The following is a 16180-nucleotide window of genomic DNA, read 5'->3' as shown; positions in this document are numbered from 1 at the left end:
GGGGCAGGGGAACATCTTTCCTCAAGTCTGAATGGCATCTCCCTCCCAGGGAATATCCAGGGGGTCCCATTTGCTTGATTCTACCAGAAGCCCTTTCAGAACTAGTTGGTTCAGTGACTAAGACTGACAGCAGACTAGCAGGCAGATACAGGAAGAGGTGGATCCTGTGATGTCTTGGGTTGTCTGCTGACCCACCCCTGAGACCTGTGCTGTTAATAGCTGGCCTTGCAGGGCAAGTTGGCCCCTCCCATGCATAACCAAGCTAGGTGGAGGCAGCCACAAACTGTGGACCCTTTGTAGCTTCAATCAGGTTGTCAAAAGCCCAACAGGGACAGCATCTGATACTGAATTGCACCAGCTTCAGAAAACACTGGAGTGGTTTCAAAGACAGATCCCATTAGGCAGGCACTCAACTCTGCTGAGATGAATTCCACTCTATTATTTTTCACTATTTTCATTACTTTTTGCTTTTCATAGCCCTTTTGTCATTTTTTATTTTCTTCTACTTTTTCTTTTTCTTTTCTCTTTCATATCTCTTATTGACTCCTTTTATTACTCTATATTTTTCTTATACCTTTTTTAAATTTTTTATTTTTTCTTGCTCTTTTCCTCTTTCTTTTCTTTAATCTTATTGTTTTTCTTCCTTCACTCATAATCATTTTTCTTTCCTTTGGTCTTCTCCAATTCTTTTTTTTTCCTTTTACTATTCTATATCTCTTTGTTCTTTTCTTATTTTTTGCTCTTTTGATGTTGATTTTTCTGTGGTTGGGGGATTTTTTGCTTGTTTTTAGAGTAGTTTTGTTTTGTTTCATTCTGTCAGCACCTGTACAACAACTTGCAAAACATGGCTAAGGCTGAGCCTCTTAGTCAACCAGGCAGAGGGGAGATCCCACCAGTAAACCAGCCAACAACCACCAAGACCCAATTACAACAGTAGATCCCACATAACCAACACAAAGGCCATTTCTAGAGCATCTATCTCTGGAAATCAAGGAGGCTATACCACTAGGTCATACAGGATTCATTCCACAAAAATCCACTTCACAAAGACTGGGAGTCAAAACAGATCTATCTGATACATAGAAACAAACATAAAGAGACAGCTAAAATGGAGAGACAAAGAAACAACCTGAAAATTAACCAAAAAAAAAAAAAGAGTAATCCCCCCAAAAAGAGCTTAACCAAATAGAGGCAAGCAATTTATCAAACATAGAGTTCAAAGTTCTAATGATGCTCAAGGAACTGAGTGAGAACTACAAGGAACTTAGTGGTAACTACATCAGTATGGAAAAGAACATAGAAACTATGAATAAGAACTAGTTGGAAGTAAAGTACACAATATCTAAATTTAAAAATACACTAGAAGAAATTAAAATCAGGCTACAAGAAACAGAGGATCAAATCAGCAATTTGGAAGACAAGGAATAAAAACATCCAATCAGAGCAACAAAAAGAGAAAGACTTAAAAAGAATGAGGATAATTTAAGGGAAATTTGGGACAACATGAAACAACAATATCCATATAATAGGGGAAATAAGAGAAGAAAGAGAGCAAGGGATAGAATACCTATTCGAAGAAATAATGACAGAAAACTTCCCTTACTTGGTGAAAGAAAAGTCACACAAGTTTAGGAAGCACAAAGAGTCCCAATCAAGATAGACTCAAAAAGACCCACACCAAGACACATCATAATTAAAATGGCAAAGCTTAAAGACAAAGAGAGAATATTAAAGGCAAGAAGAGAGAAACAGTTAGTTACCTACAAGGGAGCCCCGCCCCCCATAATGCTGTCAGCAAGGACCTGCAACCAAGACTACTCTACTGAGCAAGACTATCATTTAAAATTGAGGCTGAAAGAAAGAGCTTCCTAGACACACACACAAAAGACTAAAGGAGTTCATCACTACCAAACTAGCATTTCAAGAGATATGAAAGGGATTGCTATAAGAATAAGGAGAAACAGAGGGAGGGGCAGGAACATAGGTATCAAGAAAAAAATGGAAATGAATGAGTACCTATCAATAATAACCTTAAATGTAAATGGATTAAATACGCCAATCAAAAGACATAGGGTAGATGAATGGATAAGGAAACATGACCCATACATATGCTGTCTACAAGAGACCCACCTGAGAACAAAAGATAAACACAGGCTTAAAATGAAGGAATGAAAAAATATATACCATGTCAAGAGAGACAAAAAATGGGGTAGCAATACTTATATCTGATATAATAGACTTTAAAACAAAGGTGATGGCAAGAAACAAAGAAGGTCTCTTATGTAAATACGTAATACTAATACGATCCAACAAAAGGCTATAACCCTTGTAAACATATATACCAAACATAGGAGCACCTGAATAAAAGCACAAAATCTAGGTGGACTTTGAGAAAGAAATTGACAGCAATGCAGTCATAGTAGGGGATTTTAATACCTCACTGTCAGCAACAGATAGATCTTCCAGACAGAAAATCGGCAAGGAAACAGCAACCTTAAATAATACCCTAGATCAAACCAATTTCATTGATAATTACAGAAGATTTCATCCCAAAACAACAGAATATACATTCTTAATTGCACATGAATCATTCTCAAAGATACACCACATGTTAGGACAGAAAATAAGTCTTAACAAATTCAAGAAAGGTGAAATTATATCAAGCACTTTCTCAGGTCACAATGGCATTATACTAGAAATCAACCTCAATTGAAAAAACTCAAAACATTCAAATACATGGAGGCTAACTAGCATGATATTAAATAATGAATGGGTTATAAATGAGATCAAAGAAGAAATACAAAATTACCTGGAAATAAATGAAAAAAACACAGAACAACCCAAAACCTATGGGACACAAAGAAAGCTGTGTTCCTTGAGAGGGAAGTTCATAGCATGACAGGCTTACCTCAAGAAGCAAGAAAAATCTAAAATAAATAATTTAACTCTACACCTGAAAGAGCTGGGAAAACAACAACAAAGCCCATAGTGAATAGAAGAAAGGAATAATCAAGATCAGAGTGGAAATAAATAACATGGAGTCTAAAGATCAATGGGAAAGATCAATGAATCCAAGAGCTGGTTTTTTGAAGAGAAAAAAAATGATGAACCTTTAACCAAACAGCTGTAAGAGTTTAATTTCCAAAATTTATAAAAGACTTATATGACTCAACACCAGTGCAAGAAACAACCCAATTATAAAATGGACAAAGGACCTGAATAACACTTCTCCAAGGAGGACATATGGATATCCAATAGACATATGAGAAAATACCCAATGTTGTTAGCTATCAAAGAAATGCAAATAAAAAACCACATGAGATATCACCTCACACCTGCAAAAATGGCCATCATTGACAACTCAACAAATAACAAGTGCTGGGGGAGGATGTAGAGAAAAAGGAACCCTAGTGCACTGTTGGTGGAATGCAAACTGGTGCAGCCATTGTGGAAAATGGTATAGAGTTTCCTCAAAAAAAATTAAAAATGGAAGTGCCTTTCGACCCAGTGATTTCACTTCTGGGAATCTATCCTAAGAATCCTGAAACACCAATTCAAAAGAATATTTGCATGCATATGTTCATAGTTAGTATTATTTACAATCACCAAAATCTTCTAACAGCCTAAGTGGTACATTTACACAGCGGCATACTATGCAGCACTAAAAAGGAATGAATGCTTACCTTTTGTGACAGCATAGATGGACCTGAAAACTATTACACTAGGTGAAGTAAGATAGTCAGTGAAAGACAAATACTATATGATCTCACTTATAAGTGGAATCTAATGAACAAAATAAACTAATGATAACTTTAAGAGAAAAGGGAATGGTAGAGATGGGTTGAAAGAAGGCAAAGGGCTTAGCCAAAGACAATATATATGCCTGACCTGTGGACATGGACAGTGGTGTGGGGATTACCTGAGAGGGTGGGGGGAAGCTAGGTAGAGGGTGGCAAGAGGGCATGACTGGGACAACTATAATAACATAAAAAATACAGCATGGATGGAACTGGAAAGCATTATGCTGAGTGAAATAAGTCAGGTGGTGAAAGACAAATGCCATATGATCTCACCTTTAATAGGAACCTAAACAACAAAACAAACAAGTAAGCAAAATATAACCAAACACACTAAAATAGAGAACAGGCTGACAGGGACCCGAGGGAAGAGGGGAGGGAATTTCAGGGAAAAGGGGAAGAAGAGTTCACAGGAACAAGTTTAAAGGACACATGGACAAAAACTAAGGAGGGTGGAAGTGGGAGGGAGGTAGGGAGCACTGGGGGTGGTAAGCTGGGATGGGAGTAAAAGATAGACAACTGTACTTGAACAACAATTAAAATAAATTTAAAAATAATAAATAAATAAAACATTAAAAATAGTATTAAAAATAAAATGAATTTTTAAAAAGCTTATTAAGAGATTTAATGACAGAAAAATTCTTAGGTGAAAAAAATGTAGCATGTGAAATAATTACAACTATCAACAGGAAAAAAATCACCAAAAATTGTTTATATTTCTCTCCCATCCCCCACTGCTTCCATACACACAAACAAAAAGATAAGAGGGAAATACACTTAGGTATCTTTCAGAATTTGAGTATGTGGTTCCACATTATTTTTCCAAGTTTCTGCACTGCCTTGAAGTTTTCTATCAATTTTTATTTCTGATAAGGGAAAAAAATATATATATATGTCTTGTATCTTATATAAAATAAGATACAAGAAATACCACATTTATAATATCTTAATTTTGGATGGGGAGAAGGATGCTGGAAGTAGCCCTGAGGTTCTCAATTCTACCAGCATATTTGATTCACAAGAAGCTTTTATCCTGACTCTAGAAACCCACCCCTGACCAATTAAGTCACAAAGTCTGGGGAAGAGCCTAGGAATCGTTATTTTAAAGCTGGAGAAGTGATTCTAATATGCTGCATGGCCTGAGAACTTCTTAGGAGACCTCTTGAATCAGTGCTTCTTCAGCCTGAAAGTGTAAATGAGTCACCTGAGAACCTTGTTAATGTGTAGCTCCAGTAGACCTGGGGTGGAGTTCAAGACTGCTTTTCTAACAAGCTCCCTGGTGATGCTGATGCTGCTGATTCAGGGACCAAGTGCTGAACAGCAAGGCCTTCAATCTTACCAACTGCAGGCACAATAGTTCATTCACATTTTATGTCCTTTCATTATTGTAACCACAGCTGTGAGACAGGTGCTATTATTCATTCCTCCCTATTTCACAAACAAGCAAGTGGAAGCTCAGAGAAGTGATACCCAAAATCTGATTGGCTCTGTGACTGCAACCAGCCCTTGCATCTCTCTGTGCTGCAGAGAGACAACCAGTAAGTTGAGGCCTTACAAATAAATGAAGAAAGATTCAAGTTAGATAATATTTGAGCCTACAAAATCTCAAATGATTAACTAAAAAACTTAGATCTTGATAGAAGACTTGACTCAAATTAACAAAGTTAAATAGTAGCTAAAGCATGCATTGTTTTGAGGGTTTCTCTCTTTCTCTCCTATTTACTATTTTTGTATTATGGTAAAATATATGTAACATAAACTTTGCACTTCCCTCATAGCATTCTTTCACATGTTTATGGTCATTTATTTTTATTGAAATTTGTATTATTTTGTTAATGCTCACCCAAGGATCTGTTTATTGATTTTAGAGAGAGAAGGCACAGAGAGAGAGAGAGAGAGAAAAATAAAGAGAGGGAGAGAGAGAGAAACACTGATTGTTTTCCTCCCATACACACTCCAACTAGAGATCAAACCTGCAACCTAGGTATGCACCCTAACTCAGGATCAAACTGGCAACCTTTTAATTTATGGGACTATGCTTCAACCAACTGAGCCACCTGGCCAGGGCCATATACTTCCTTTAGAGGAATCTTTATGTCTAAGTCCTTCGCCCATCTGAAAATTAGGTTGATTGTCCTTCTGTTGTGGTGTTGTAGAAGTTTTTTACATATTCTCCATATTAAATTCTTATCAGGTATATGATGTAAATAATTTCTCCCACTCTCAAGGTTGTCTTTTCACTCTCTTAATAGTCTTAAGTATTTTCTCCAATTATGAAATAAATACATGCTTGGTTGGAAACTTTGGAGGGTATTAAATAATGAGTTCCAAAAAGTAGAAAGAATAGAAAAAAAGGCACTCATAGTTTCCACTGAAAGTTAACTATGTTTTATATTTTGGCATATTTTTTCATCACTTAAAATTTTTTTAAGAGTATAGTTGAGCCAAAGTAACAATTGATGGGGAGCAAGATCTCAAATGCCCCCTGCATCACTTTGAATCTTTACATTGACTTTATATATTTGAATCAATCTGTATGTATAAAGTTGAATTCTATTTTTTGTGTGTGTTTCCCTTAACATACTACAACCATTTTACTAAGTCACTAAAAATCTGTAAACATAATTTTAACAGTTGCACATATTCTACTGTGTGGATACATGGTAATTTACTTTAACAGTCCATAATGTTGAAAAAAAGTATTTCCAAGATTTTTCTATTAGTGATAAAGCTGAAATGAGCATCTTACCATCTGGATTTCTCACTTTCTTCCCATACAATCAAATGTTAGAAGTAGAATAATAGATTACAGGGCTTGCAGCAATCCCTTCCTTAGAGCACAGTCTTCTGCTAAAATGCAAATATCCCTGGGAAGGTCATCATGCCTTAGTTGTCTGAACAGGCACTAACTACTCTTTTAACATAATTTTGGATCTGATAGCAAGGTATAATCCTAAAAAGTGATAGAGGTTCAGGATGTGTTTATTAATGGTAAAGGAAGGTGGGGGAATATAAGAACAGGAGCAGAGACCATTCTGAAGTCAGGGATTACCCTGCATAGAGCTCAGGAGGACCTGAAGGGCGTTGAGCACAGGGGGCAGAGAAGGCGACAGGAAAGTGTGAGCACAGGAACAGACGAACTTGGCGGAGCATCGTTTTGTCTCAGGCCCTGGTTGTATCTGTAAATGCTTTTCGTAGTATGTATGGTTTTTTTTGACCAGGTAGGTAAGGCAGCTTGACCTGTGATAAGGTGAGTGTCACTGTAAATTCACGAGTGTCATCTGAAGTTTTAGTGACCAAGTCTTCCTATATGGCTGAGTATTCCCACTGCTGTAAAAACACTGAACACCAAGTGCCAATAACTTTATGATTGGATTTTGGCCTACTTACCCCATTCAGAAGGAACTTGCAGTCTGGAGTTAAGAACAGAAAATTCTCCTTAGAACAATTAGTTTGCTCAATTAAGTAAGTAACTTTATAGTTCCAACCAATCACCATCTGAAACAATTTTGAATTGAATAGTTAAATAGTTTAAACATTTTTCAGTGTCATGAGGAGCTTAGAATACTGTCGGGCATATCACAAGTACACAAAAATATAAACTATTATTTTTTATTAAGATTATTTATTTACTTATTTTTAGAGAAACGAAGGGAAGGAGAAAGAGAAGAGAAACACTGAGGCTTGAGAGAAACATCGATTGGTTGCCTCTCGTATATCCCCGACTGGGGATGTGGCTGGCAACCCAGGCATGTGCCCTGAGCAGGAATCAAACTGTCGACCTTTCAGTTTGTGGGATGATGCTCAACCTACTGACGATAAACTATTATCACTAGGGCTATAAACTATTATCACTAGGCAAAAGTCTGACTGAATAAATATTGAGCACTTTATGACTCCCACACCCTTCAACACACACACGCATACATGCACACTCCTACTCATCTATAAATGAAAAGCAATATATACGTGGAATTACTGTATTTTCTTATTTAATTCCTAACAATATTTCCTCTCCCGGGCAGCAGAAAAGTTATGTTCCATTGAATTATGTGAAATATTAATAATGCTCTTTTAGATGGTTAAGGAAAACTTTGGAGCATCAGTGGTCTTTGCTGGTAGGTTCTCATGTTCCCAGATTGTCAGGCAATGAGTTCTCTTCTGCTTTATCCTGGCCTAGCCCTACACTGTTAGCTGGATATAGACATAACTGAGTAGAACATGTGTTTTGCATGAAAGCAAGTTTGAAGTTCTAGTGAAAATGTTACTGACCAAAGTGAGTCTCTAGTAATTACACACTGAAATACAAGGAATCCAGAAAAACTTGGTGAACAGAGTCTATGGAAAGATCAGCTTTACAAGTATTCACTTTTTTTTCTGATGATATGAAAACTATACTTTAGAAGGCACACAGAAACCTGTGCCCACCTTTTCAGGTACCAGTTAATATTTTGGAGCCATGTTTGACTCATATAGCTAGGTGACAATGTATTTCTTAAAACCTTAAGGCCAGCCTTGACTAGTGTGGCTCAGCTGTTTGGATTGTCATCCCATAAACTGAAAGACTGAGAGTTCCATTACTGGTCAGGGCAAATACATAGGTTGTGGGTGCAGTCCTCACCTCAGGTGGGGTACATGGGAAAGGCAACCAATTGCAGGTTTTCTCTCACATCGATGTCTCTCTCCCTCTCCATTTATTTCCCCTTCATACCCTCTCATTCTAAAATTCATAGGATAGTCTTCAGGTGAATAAATACATACATAAATACTTAAAAGGAAAAAAATCCCTTAGAGCCAGAAAGATCTTTTTCATTTCATCATCTTTAAGAACACCATGTAATGCTAACTACCCATTTATTAAAGCAATCTCAGAGCAAGGGGTCTCTTTAGCCCTACTTTTCCCCTTTACCTATTGCAGTATCTGAATCATTTTGACTTAAACATAAAGATTTAATAAATTTTAACAATTCTGCGCAAAATAAAAACTGAAAGAACAAACCTGTTTCTCTGCCTGTTTTACTTCTTTCAGAGCAAAGAGGTGGGAACGGTCAGTGTGGTTGTTAAAATATTGAATGGCGTATCTCAGAAAGGGTTCCAAGTCTGGGCTGGCAGTTGAGATGGGGTGCACACAGCCAAAGCAGTCATACTGGGATGTCGCCACAGGGCCCCCGACTTGACAAAGAAGGGCAGGCAAAAGGGCAGTGTTAATGAGCAAAATCTTCATTGAGACACATTACCCTAAATACGTAAGGTAACTCCAATGACCTGGTAGTATATATTAGACCTTCTAGTATATATTAGAAAAAGAAAGCATACTCCTGCTTTTCAGCCAGCCAGAGGAAAAAAAACTAACATTGACTTAGGAACATCTTATATGCATACTATCGTGCATAATTGTTTTAGATGTATTTAAAAGTCATTGTAAATTATGAAAGTAGTAATACATGAATTTATCAACTTATAAAAATGTAAACCTTTACCCATCTATTATTATTCATTTTTCAATGTCGAAGGCTCCTTGAAGCCTGTTCCAGGGTGCAATATGTCTTGCGTCAATTCAATTCAAGAACCATGTCCATATTTTGCACCTGCTGTCACGTGCCAGGCGCCGAGCTAGACTACATGGACGCACACATTTGTTAGCAACTGTCCCTGTGGTGAAGGAGTTGGGCAAAGTCGAGTGGGAGAGACAGAACTGTAGAAGGATATTTCATTATACTTTGGCAAGAGCTTGGAAAGACAGCGGCCCAGAGCGAATTCACAACAGACTTTCCTGAGGAGAAAAGGCCGTGCCAAGAAGGGTGAAAAGCAAACAAGGCCAAGCAGGTATCACGAGGTGTGACCCCTGAGAAGAAGGTACAAATGGCTCCCAAGAAAGCAGTGTGAGTCAGGGGCAGCTGTGTAGCACGGGGTGTCCCCACATTTTACCAGAGCTTAAAGCAGGAAGCAGGCAGTGGTCACTGAGGGGTCAACAGTTGGTAGAGAGAGTCCTCTGCTGCTGAGCCTGGGCCTCACTCTGGAGGCCAGAAGTTACACCCTGTTCCAAGGGTCATGGGCTCCTTGGTGAACCTGATGAGAACCATGGCACCCTCCCCAGGGAAATGCGGGTACTCACAACGTTCTCCACATAATTTCAGGGTATACAGAGACCCACTGATGTGAATGAAGAATGGTGTGCAGTAACAGTGGGGTGCCACGGAAGGGTTTTTTAATAAAAGGATAAATATTAAAACAGGACTCAGTTTGTATTAAGTTACCAAGTCCTGTTTATAACAGAGAGCCCTAACCCAGTGGTCAGTAGAGGCACAAGCCATAGAGAGGGGAAAATCATGAAGGCATCCTGAGCCTCTATACCTGGGAACTATGGCTGCCTGAGTGTATTCCAGCCCAAGAGAATCAGGAGGCCAGCAGTGTCCTACAACACTGCCCCGCAGTTGGGAGCAGGTCAACACAGCGNTCATTGACCTAGGAATATCTTACATGCATACTATTGTGCATAAGTGTTTTAAATGTATTTAAGAGTCACTGTAACCCTGGCTAGTGTGGCTCAGTGGACTGAGCACCAGATTGTGAAGCAAAGGGTCACCAGTTCAATTCCCAATCAGGGCACATGCTTAGGTATCAGGCCAGGGCCCCAGTAGGGAGCATGTGAGAGGCAACCACACACTGATGTTTCCTCTCTTTCTCCTTCCTTTCCCCTCTCTCTAAAAATAAATAAATAAACTAAAATTAAAATGAAAGTCATTATAAAGTATAGAAGTAAAACATGAATTTATTCACTTATAAAATATAAAACTTTACATACATTATTCACTTTTCAGTGTTAGTTAAAGCTCCCTGAAGGCTGTTTCAGGGTGCAATATGTCTTGCATCAATTCAGTTCAAGAACCATGTCCATATTTTGCACCTGCTGTCACGTGCCAGGCGCCGAGCTAGACTACACGGACGCACACATTTGTTAGCAACTGTGCCTGTGGTGAAGGAGTTGGGCAAAGTCGAGCGGGAGAGACAGAACTGTAGAAGGATATTTCATTATACTTTGGCAAGAGCTTGGAAAGACAGCGGCCCAGAGCGAATTCACAACAGACTTTCCTGAAGAGAAAAGGCCGAGCCAAGAAGGGTGAAAAGCAAACAAGGCCAAGCAGGTATCACGAGGTGTGACCCCTGAGAAGAAGGTACAAATGGCTCCCAAGAAAGCAGTGTGAGTCAGGGGCAGCTGTGTAGCACGGGGTGTCCCCACATTTTACCAGAGCTTAAAGCAGGAAGCAGGCAGTGGTCACTGAGGGGTCAACAGTTGGTAGAGAGAGTCCTCTGCTGCTGAGCCTGGGCCTCACTCTGGAGGCCAGAGGTTACACCCTGTTCCAAGGGTCATGGGCTCCTTGGTGAACCTGATGAGAACCATGGCACCCTCCCCAGGGAAATGCAGGTACTCACAACGTTCTCCACATAATTTCAGGGTATACAGAGACCCACTGATGTGAATGAAGAATGGTGTGCAGTAACAGTGGGGTGCCACGGAAGGGTTTTTAAATAAAACGATAAATATTAAAATAGGACTGAGTTTGTATTAAGTTACCAAGTCCTGTTTATAACAGAGAGCCTTAACCCAGTGGTCAGGAGAGGCACAAGCCATAGAGAGGGGAAAATCATGAAGGCATCCTGAGCCTCTTCACCTGGGAACTATGGCTGCCTGAGTGTATTCCAGCCCAAGAGAATCAGGAGGCCAGCAGTGTCCTACAACACTGCCCCGCAGTTGGGAGCAGGTCAACACAGCACCCCCTGCCACTGTCTCTTGGCTTTTACTCCACAAGTCCCATTCCTCACTGCTCCCTTTGCAGAAGCTATGTGGCATCAGGTGAGTGGGCAATGTTAAAAAACTGGAAGGGAATGGCAGGGGAAAGGTGAAAGGATTGTTGATGGGAGAACAAAAGACTGAGGATCACAGGAGATGAAAGGAAGATGGAGAAGGGAGGTAAAGGGAGATGGGGAAGAGAAGAGAGGCTGGTTTGCTGACCTCAGGGGCAGCTCTGACTGGGGTCAGAGAAGTGATGGAGCTGCCTTTTGAGGGTGAGAAGAGTAGGTTCAAATTCAGTTTTTTTAAAAAAATATTTTATTTATTTATCTTTAGAGGGGAATGGATGAGAGAAAGATCAATGTATGGTTGCCTCTCGTGAGTCCCCTGCTGGGGACTGGCCTGCAACCCAGGCATGTGCCCTGACTGGGAATCGAACCACGATCGTGCAAATTCAGTTTTTCTGGGTGACAGAATGCCCAGAAAATTTTCAAGGGAATTTTAAAAAATTAAAATAAAGATTTTTTAACTTTTATTTTTTATTGTGTTTTGTTCTATTACCATTTAGTACTCTTGTACCCCTTTCCTGCCTGCAATACCCACACTGTTGTTCATGTCCAAGAATCCTTTCTCCCTTTTTGAAATCTGAAATATATTTGACCCAAAAGTATTCAGATAAATAATGGTGGATCTCTTAGTAATTGTGGGCCTAGGAGATTGGCAAAGAGCTTTTTACCTCATAGTATTTAAGGACTGCGCTCTGGATAATGTGAACGTTTGCCTATGAGTTAGAGTTCTTCACCTGAATAACAAAAAGCTACTCCAAAAAATTGTTCATTTGCTTGTGATGTCTTTTCTATTTAGACTATATTTCTTGGAATGCCACTTCTTGTAAGAACTGAAGCTCAAGGGATATAGTTTTGTGGGTTCCACATGGATGATGAAGCCAGGACAGAATAACTGCCCCTCCACTGACAGTCAAGAGCGATGCTGATGACGCTGTTCAGGAGCCTCATATGCTGAAACCCTCTCTTGCAGGAGACTAGTTCTGAGTTTGCTTTTGTGACTGGCATTACCTAGATGTGCCCATTCTTCTGTACCCAGGCACTCTGCCACCATCCTACAGGGTCTCTATCCCGACTCTGCTAAGTGCTAGCTGTGGCATCTTGGGCAAGATACTTTACTGTGGTGGGCCTCAGTTTTCTCATCTGCAAAATGATAATATCTACACTTGCCTCATAGATTTTGGTGAGAATTAAATAAGTCAACATGTGAAGTGATTAGAACTGTGACTGGCAATAAGTGCTCAATAAATATCTGCTATTATTACTCTTCTTATTATTATTCTTAATACATTATTACAATTTTACCTGCAGGCCTATCCTCTAGTTCAATCTCCAACAATCTCCTGCAGCAATCCCCTTTTATAGGTAAGGAGGAAGGAGACTAGAAAGGTTAAGAGCTTTTAAATGATTTCAGGCCACATTGGACCTCAAAGCCTGGCTCTTCTCACTGTAGCACACTGTTTACAATCGATGGCAAGTGTTATATTTTCTAGTCCTTTCCCAGGGCTCTTACACAGGCCTAATACAGCACTGCTCTCCAGGAGGACGGTCGGTTTAGTGCTGAGATTTTGTCAGGAGCCTGGCCCTGTACTCAGGACTCTGCCATCCCCAGTTCCTAAACCCCCACCAAGGCTGCAAATGGCATTGCTGCAGCTACTCTGCTCCCTTGGAAAGGGGCTTTGTCTAGATTCTGCTCCTGGCCTTACAAGGAAATGGTTCATTCCCCCAGGGCAGGGCCACCAGATCTGACAGCTACCTGGAGTAATCTGGCAGGTCTGGGTAGCCACAGTGAATTTCGTATTTCCTCGTTTCCCCACAGTCGCAGTGCATTCTCCTGTGGCCTAAAAAAAAAAAGGAAAAACAAAAAAGAGACCATTTCTGTTAATCTTTCGATGGAGAAGTGCACCTTAGTACTGTTGCTCGGTATGGCTTTCGTTTATCTAACACTTGTCAAGATTTTTTAAAATAGAGCTTGGATGCACAAGATTGTATGTTTTTGTAGCCTAATCATTATTATTTACAAGCCACTGATATTCATGAGACATCCAGAGAAGTGGCAGTATAAACATGGAAGTTTCAGGTAGCTTTATGTTTGGAGCTCTAGAGATACTTCTCTTTCACCAAGATGAACACAATGCCCTACAATCAGCTGGCTCTCCTCTCCTCTTAACTTACTTTTCCACTTCAGCATTCAAGTGCACACAGAGTACAGGTCTTTGGCAGTTAAAGAGGTGAGTCCATGCACTGTGGAAAGAGTGGCTTGCTTCCAGGCAGATACTGTCTGCAGCCTCCCTCACTTAAGGCCAAACAACCAGCTGTGGTGTAACACACAGATGTTAGGTACTTGGATAAGATTGCCATTGTTATTCAAATAAGGCCCTTTCATAGTGGATCTCCTTGCATCCTCCCACAGACAGGTGAGGTCAATTTTACCTCCACTTTACAAGGGATCCCATGGGTTCAGAGTGGTCAGCCAGTTGGAGGCAGGGCAGGAGGCAAACTCAGCTCTATGCAAATTAAGCACCCACAGTATCCTCTACAGGCCTTTGATCTCAGCCCAAATATCAATCTGTTCACTCTCTGGGACCTGGCCCATGTGTCCCAATTGGTCATTAGAGTCCCCTCCTCGTGGGAGGTTTTTCTCCACATTTGATGGCTGACCTATCCCTGCCCTTTCTGTCTAGGCAAGAATACAGACATTGAGCATTTGACTTTTCTACACATTCAAGGGCTGTGTGCACCCCCCACAAACAGGCTCACAATACTTGTCATCCCCAGCACTGGTGAAATAATCAAAGCCCCCATGGAGAAAACCAGAGGCTCCGGAGCATCCCACTTACAGCCTGCTCAGCTTCCTTGTAGTCACAGTCCTGCCACGTTTTGTCACTTTGAACAGGACAGTCTCCCTCCTTGATCTGGTACTTGATGAAATAGAATGGCTTCTGTTCATCCTGAAAAAAAGCAACCAAAGATATGTAGGTCTCATCAAATGACCCAACAGCAAATGATCACAGTGGAATTGGTGCAGTTGTAATAGTTGATATTGATTTAAATCAATAAGATCTAAATATTATTAAAAATATGGAAAGTTATAAACACTCAAAAGAATGTTTGTAATATATTTATAGATAGATGTTTTAAGTCACAAAGTAGTATCTTAGTATTAGCCTATTTTTATAGAGACCAATTTATTTATTTATTATTTAATTTATTTTAAAAATATTTTATTTATTTATTTATACTTAGAAAGAAGGGAGGTGAGTGAGAAGGACAGGAGAGAGACATTGATCAGTTGCCTCTGGCAATCACTGCAATAAGGGACTAGCATTCGATCCAGCCATGTGCCCTGACTTGGAGTCAAACTGGTGACCTTTCCTTTGCCAGATGATTTCCAATAATTCCAGTAGGAACAAAGTATGTATATGACATTAATAGTCTGGAAAGTTATGAAGCAAAGCTATTTAAATGTCTCTCACTCTCTTCTTTAAACTAACATTCTTGTATTGTTTGTATTTTTTTGAAAACAAACATATATTACTTTCACAATTAGAAAACAAACACATACAAAAAGAAGACTTTTTCATTTTTGAAAAAAAGTTGTCACTGGATGGTGCAATTAGGTATGGGTAAGTTTAGTATTTTTATTTGCTTTGTTTTGTTTTCTATTTTTCCTAGCATATCACAAAAGAATAAGTTAAACTTTGAAAATTCAAGGGTTCGGAGTTAGATGGACTTTCACATGTGAGGTCCAGGCATGTTGCAGCAGCAAGGGACATGACAGGAGATGTTGTCCAGTCCCTCACTTTGCAGGTGAGAAGAAAGACGCCCCCTTTGATAGGCCACAGTAGCTTAGGCAGCCTCCCACCTTGGAAAGACCCAGCAGGCCAGGTCCCAGGTCTCCTGAGTCCCAGGGCAGTGCTCTCTCTGAGCCTGCCTGCCTCAGAGGATTTGCATCTGGGAGATGATGGAGTCAAACAAGGTCAACTCTGAGTTTCCTTCCAGGTCTTAGATTTTGATGAAGCAATAGGTGGTAGTGGTATACATAGCAAGGTAAAGAGTGACTCCATGGACATTTGAGAACAAAAGAACACATTTGCTACAGATGTCAGCCAATGAAGATGACACCATTAAATGTTGCTGAGGGCACGAGGCCTCACATGATTACACTAGTTTGTAAATAGAATGGCTCAATTTCATTCCCAGAAAAAGAAAAAATGCCCACTGAGCTTTTTTCTTTCATCTCCTCACTTCAAATGGCTGAATTTTTTCCTTCCACTGAAGTGAACTATCACAGAGACACAGTGAAATTCATTTAAACAAAGTACTAAAAGTTTGTATTTTTTTAAGATCTTATTTATTTAACTTTAGAGGGGAAGGGAAGGAGAGAGGGAGACAAATATCAATGTATGGTTACCTCTCGTGCGTCCCCTGCCCGGAACCGGGAACTGGCCTGCAACCCAGGCATGTGCCCTGACTGGGAATCAAACCACAATCATGTGGTTTGCAGGCCTGCGCTCAATCTACTG

At 39.9% G+C, this 16180-nt stretch overlaps 1 protein-coding gene across 1 annotated transcript in view; it reads right to left on the bottom strand.

The window, feature by feature from the left end:
• The window catches only part of KNG1 (kininogen 1), a gene marked incomplete at its 5' end in the record, with an annotated part of 33776 nt that extends 19117 nt beyond the window's left edge, over positions 1-14659 (bottom strand). Inside the window, 4 exons of the mRNA XM_037040466.1 lie at positions 7188-7295; positions 8797-8969; positions 13411-13495; positions 14495-14659. Coding sequence (XP_036896361.1) covers positions 7188-7295; positions 8797-8969; positions 13411-13495; positions 14495-14659 — 531 coding nt within the window. The remainder of the gene's footprint in view (positions 1-7187; positions 7296-8796; positions 8970-13410; positions 13496-14494) is intronic.
• Between the last annotated feature and the right edge of the window lie 1521 nt (positions 14660-16180).

The sequence above is a fragment of the Sturnira hondurensis genome, unplaced genomic scaffold, assembly GCF_014824575.4.
Source record: "Sturnira hondurensis isolate 20B ecotype Veracruz unplaced genomic scaffold, ASM1482457v3 Scaffold0000396, whole genome shotgun sequence".
Taxonomy (NCBI): domain Eukaryota; kingdom Metazoa; phylum Chordata; class Mammalia; order Chiroptera; family Phyllostomidae; genus Sturnira; species Sturnira hondurensis.
The sequence above is the reverse complement of the archived record's forward strand: the minus strand, read 5'-3'. Positions and strand labels throughout refer to the sequence as shown.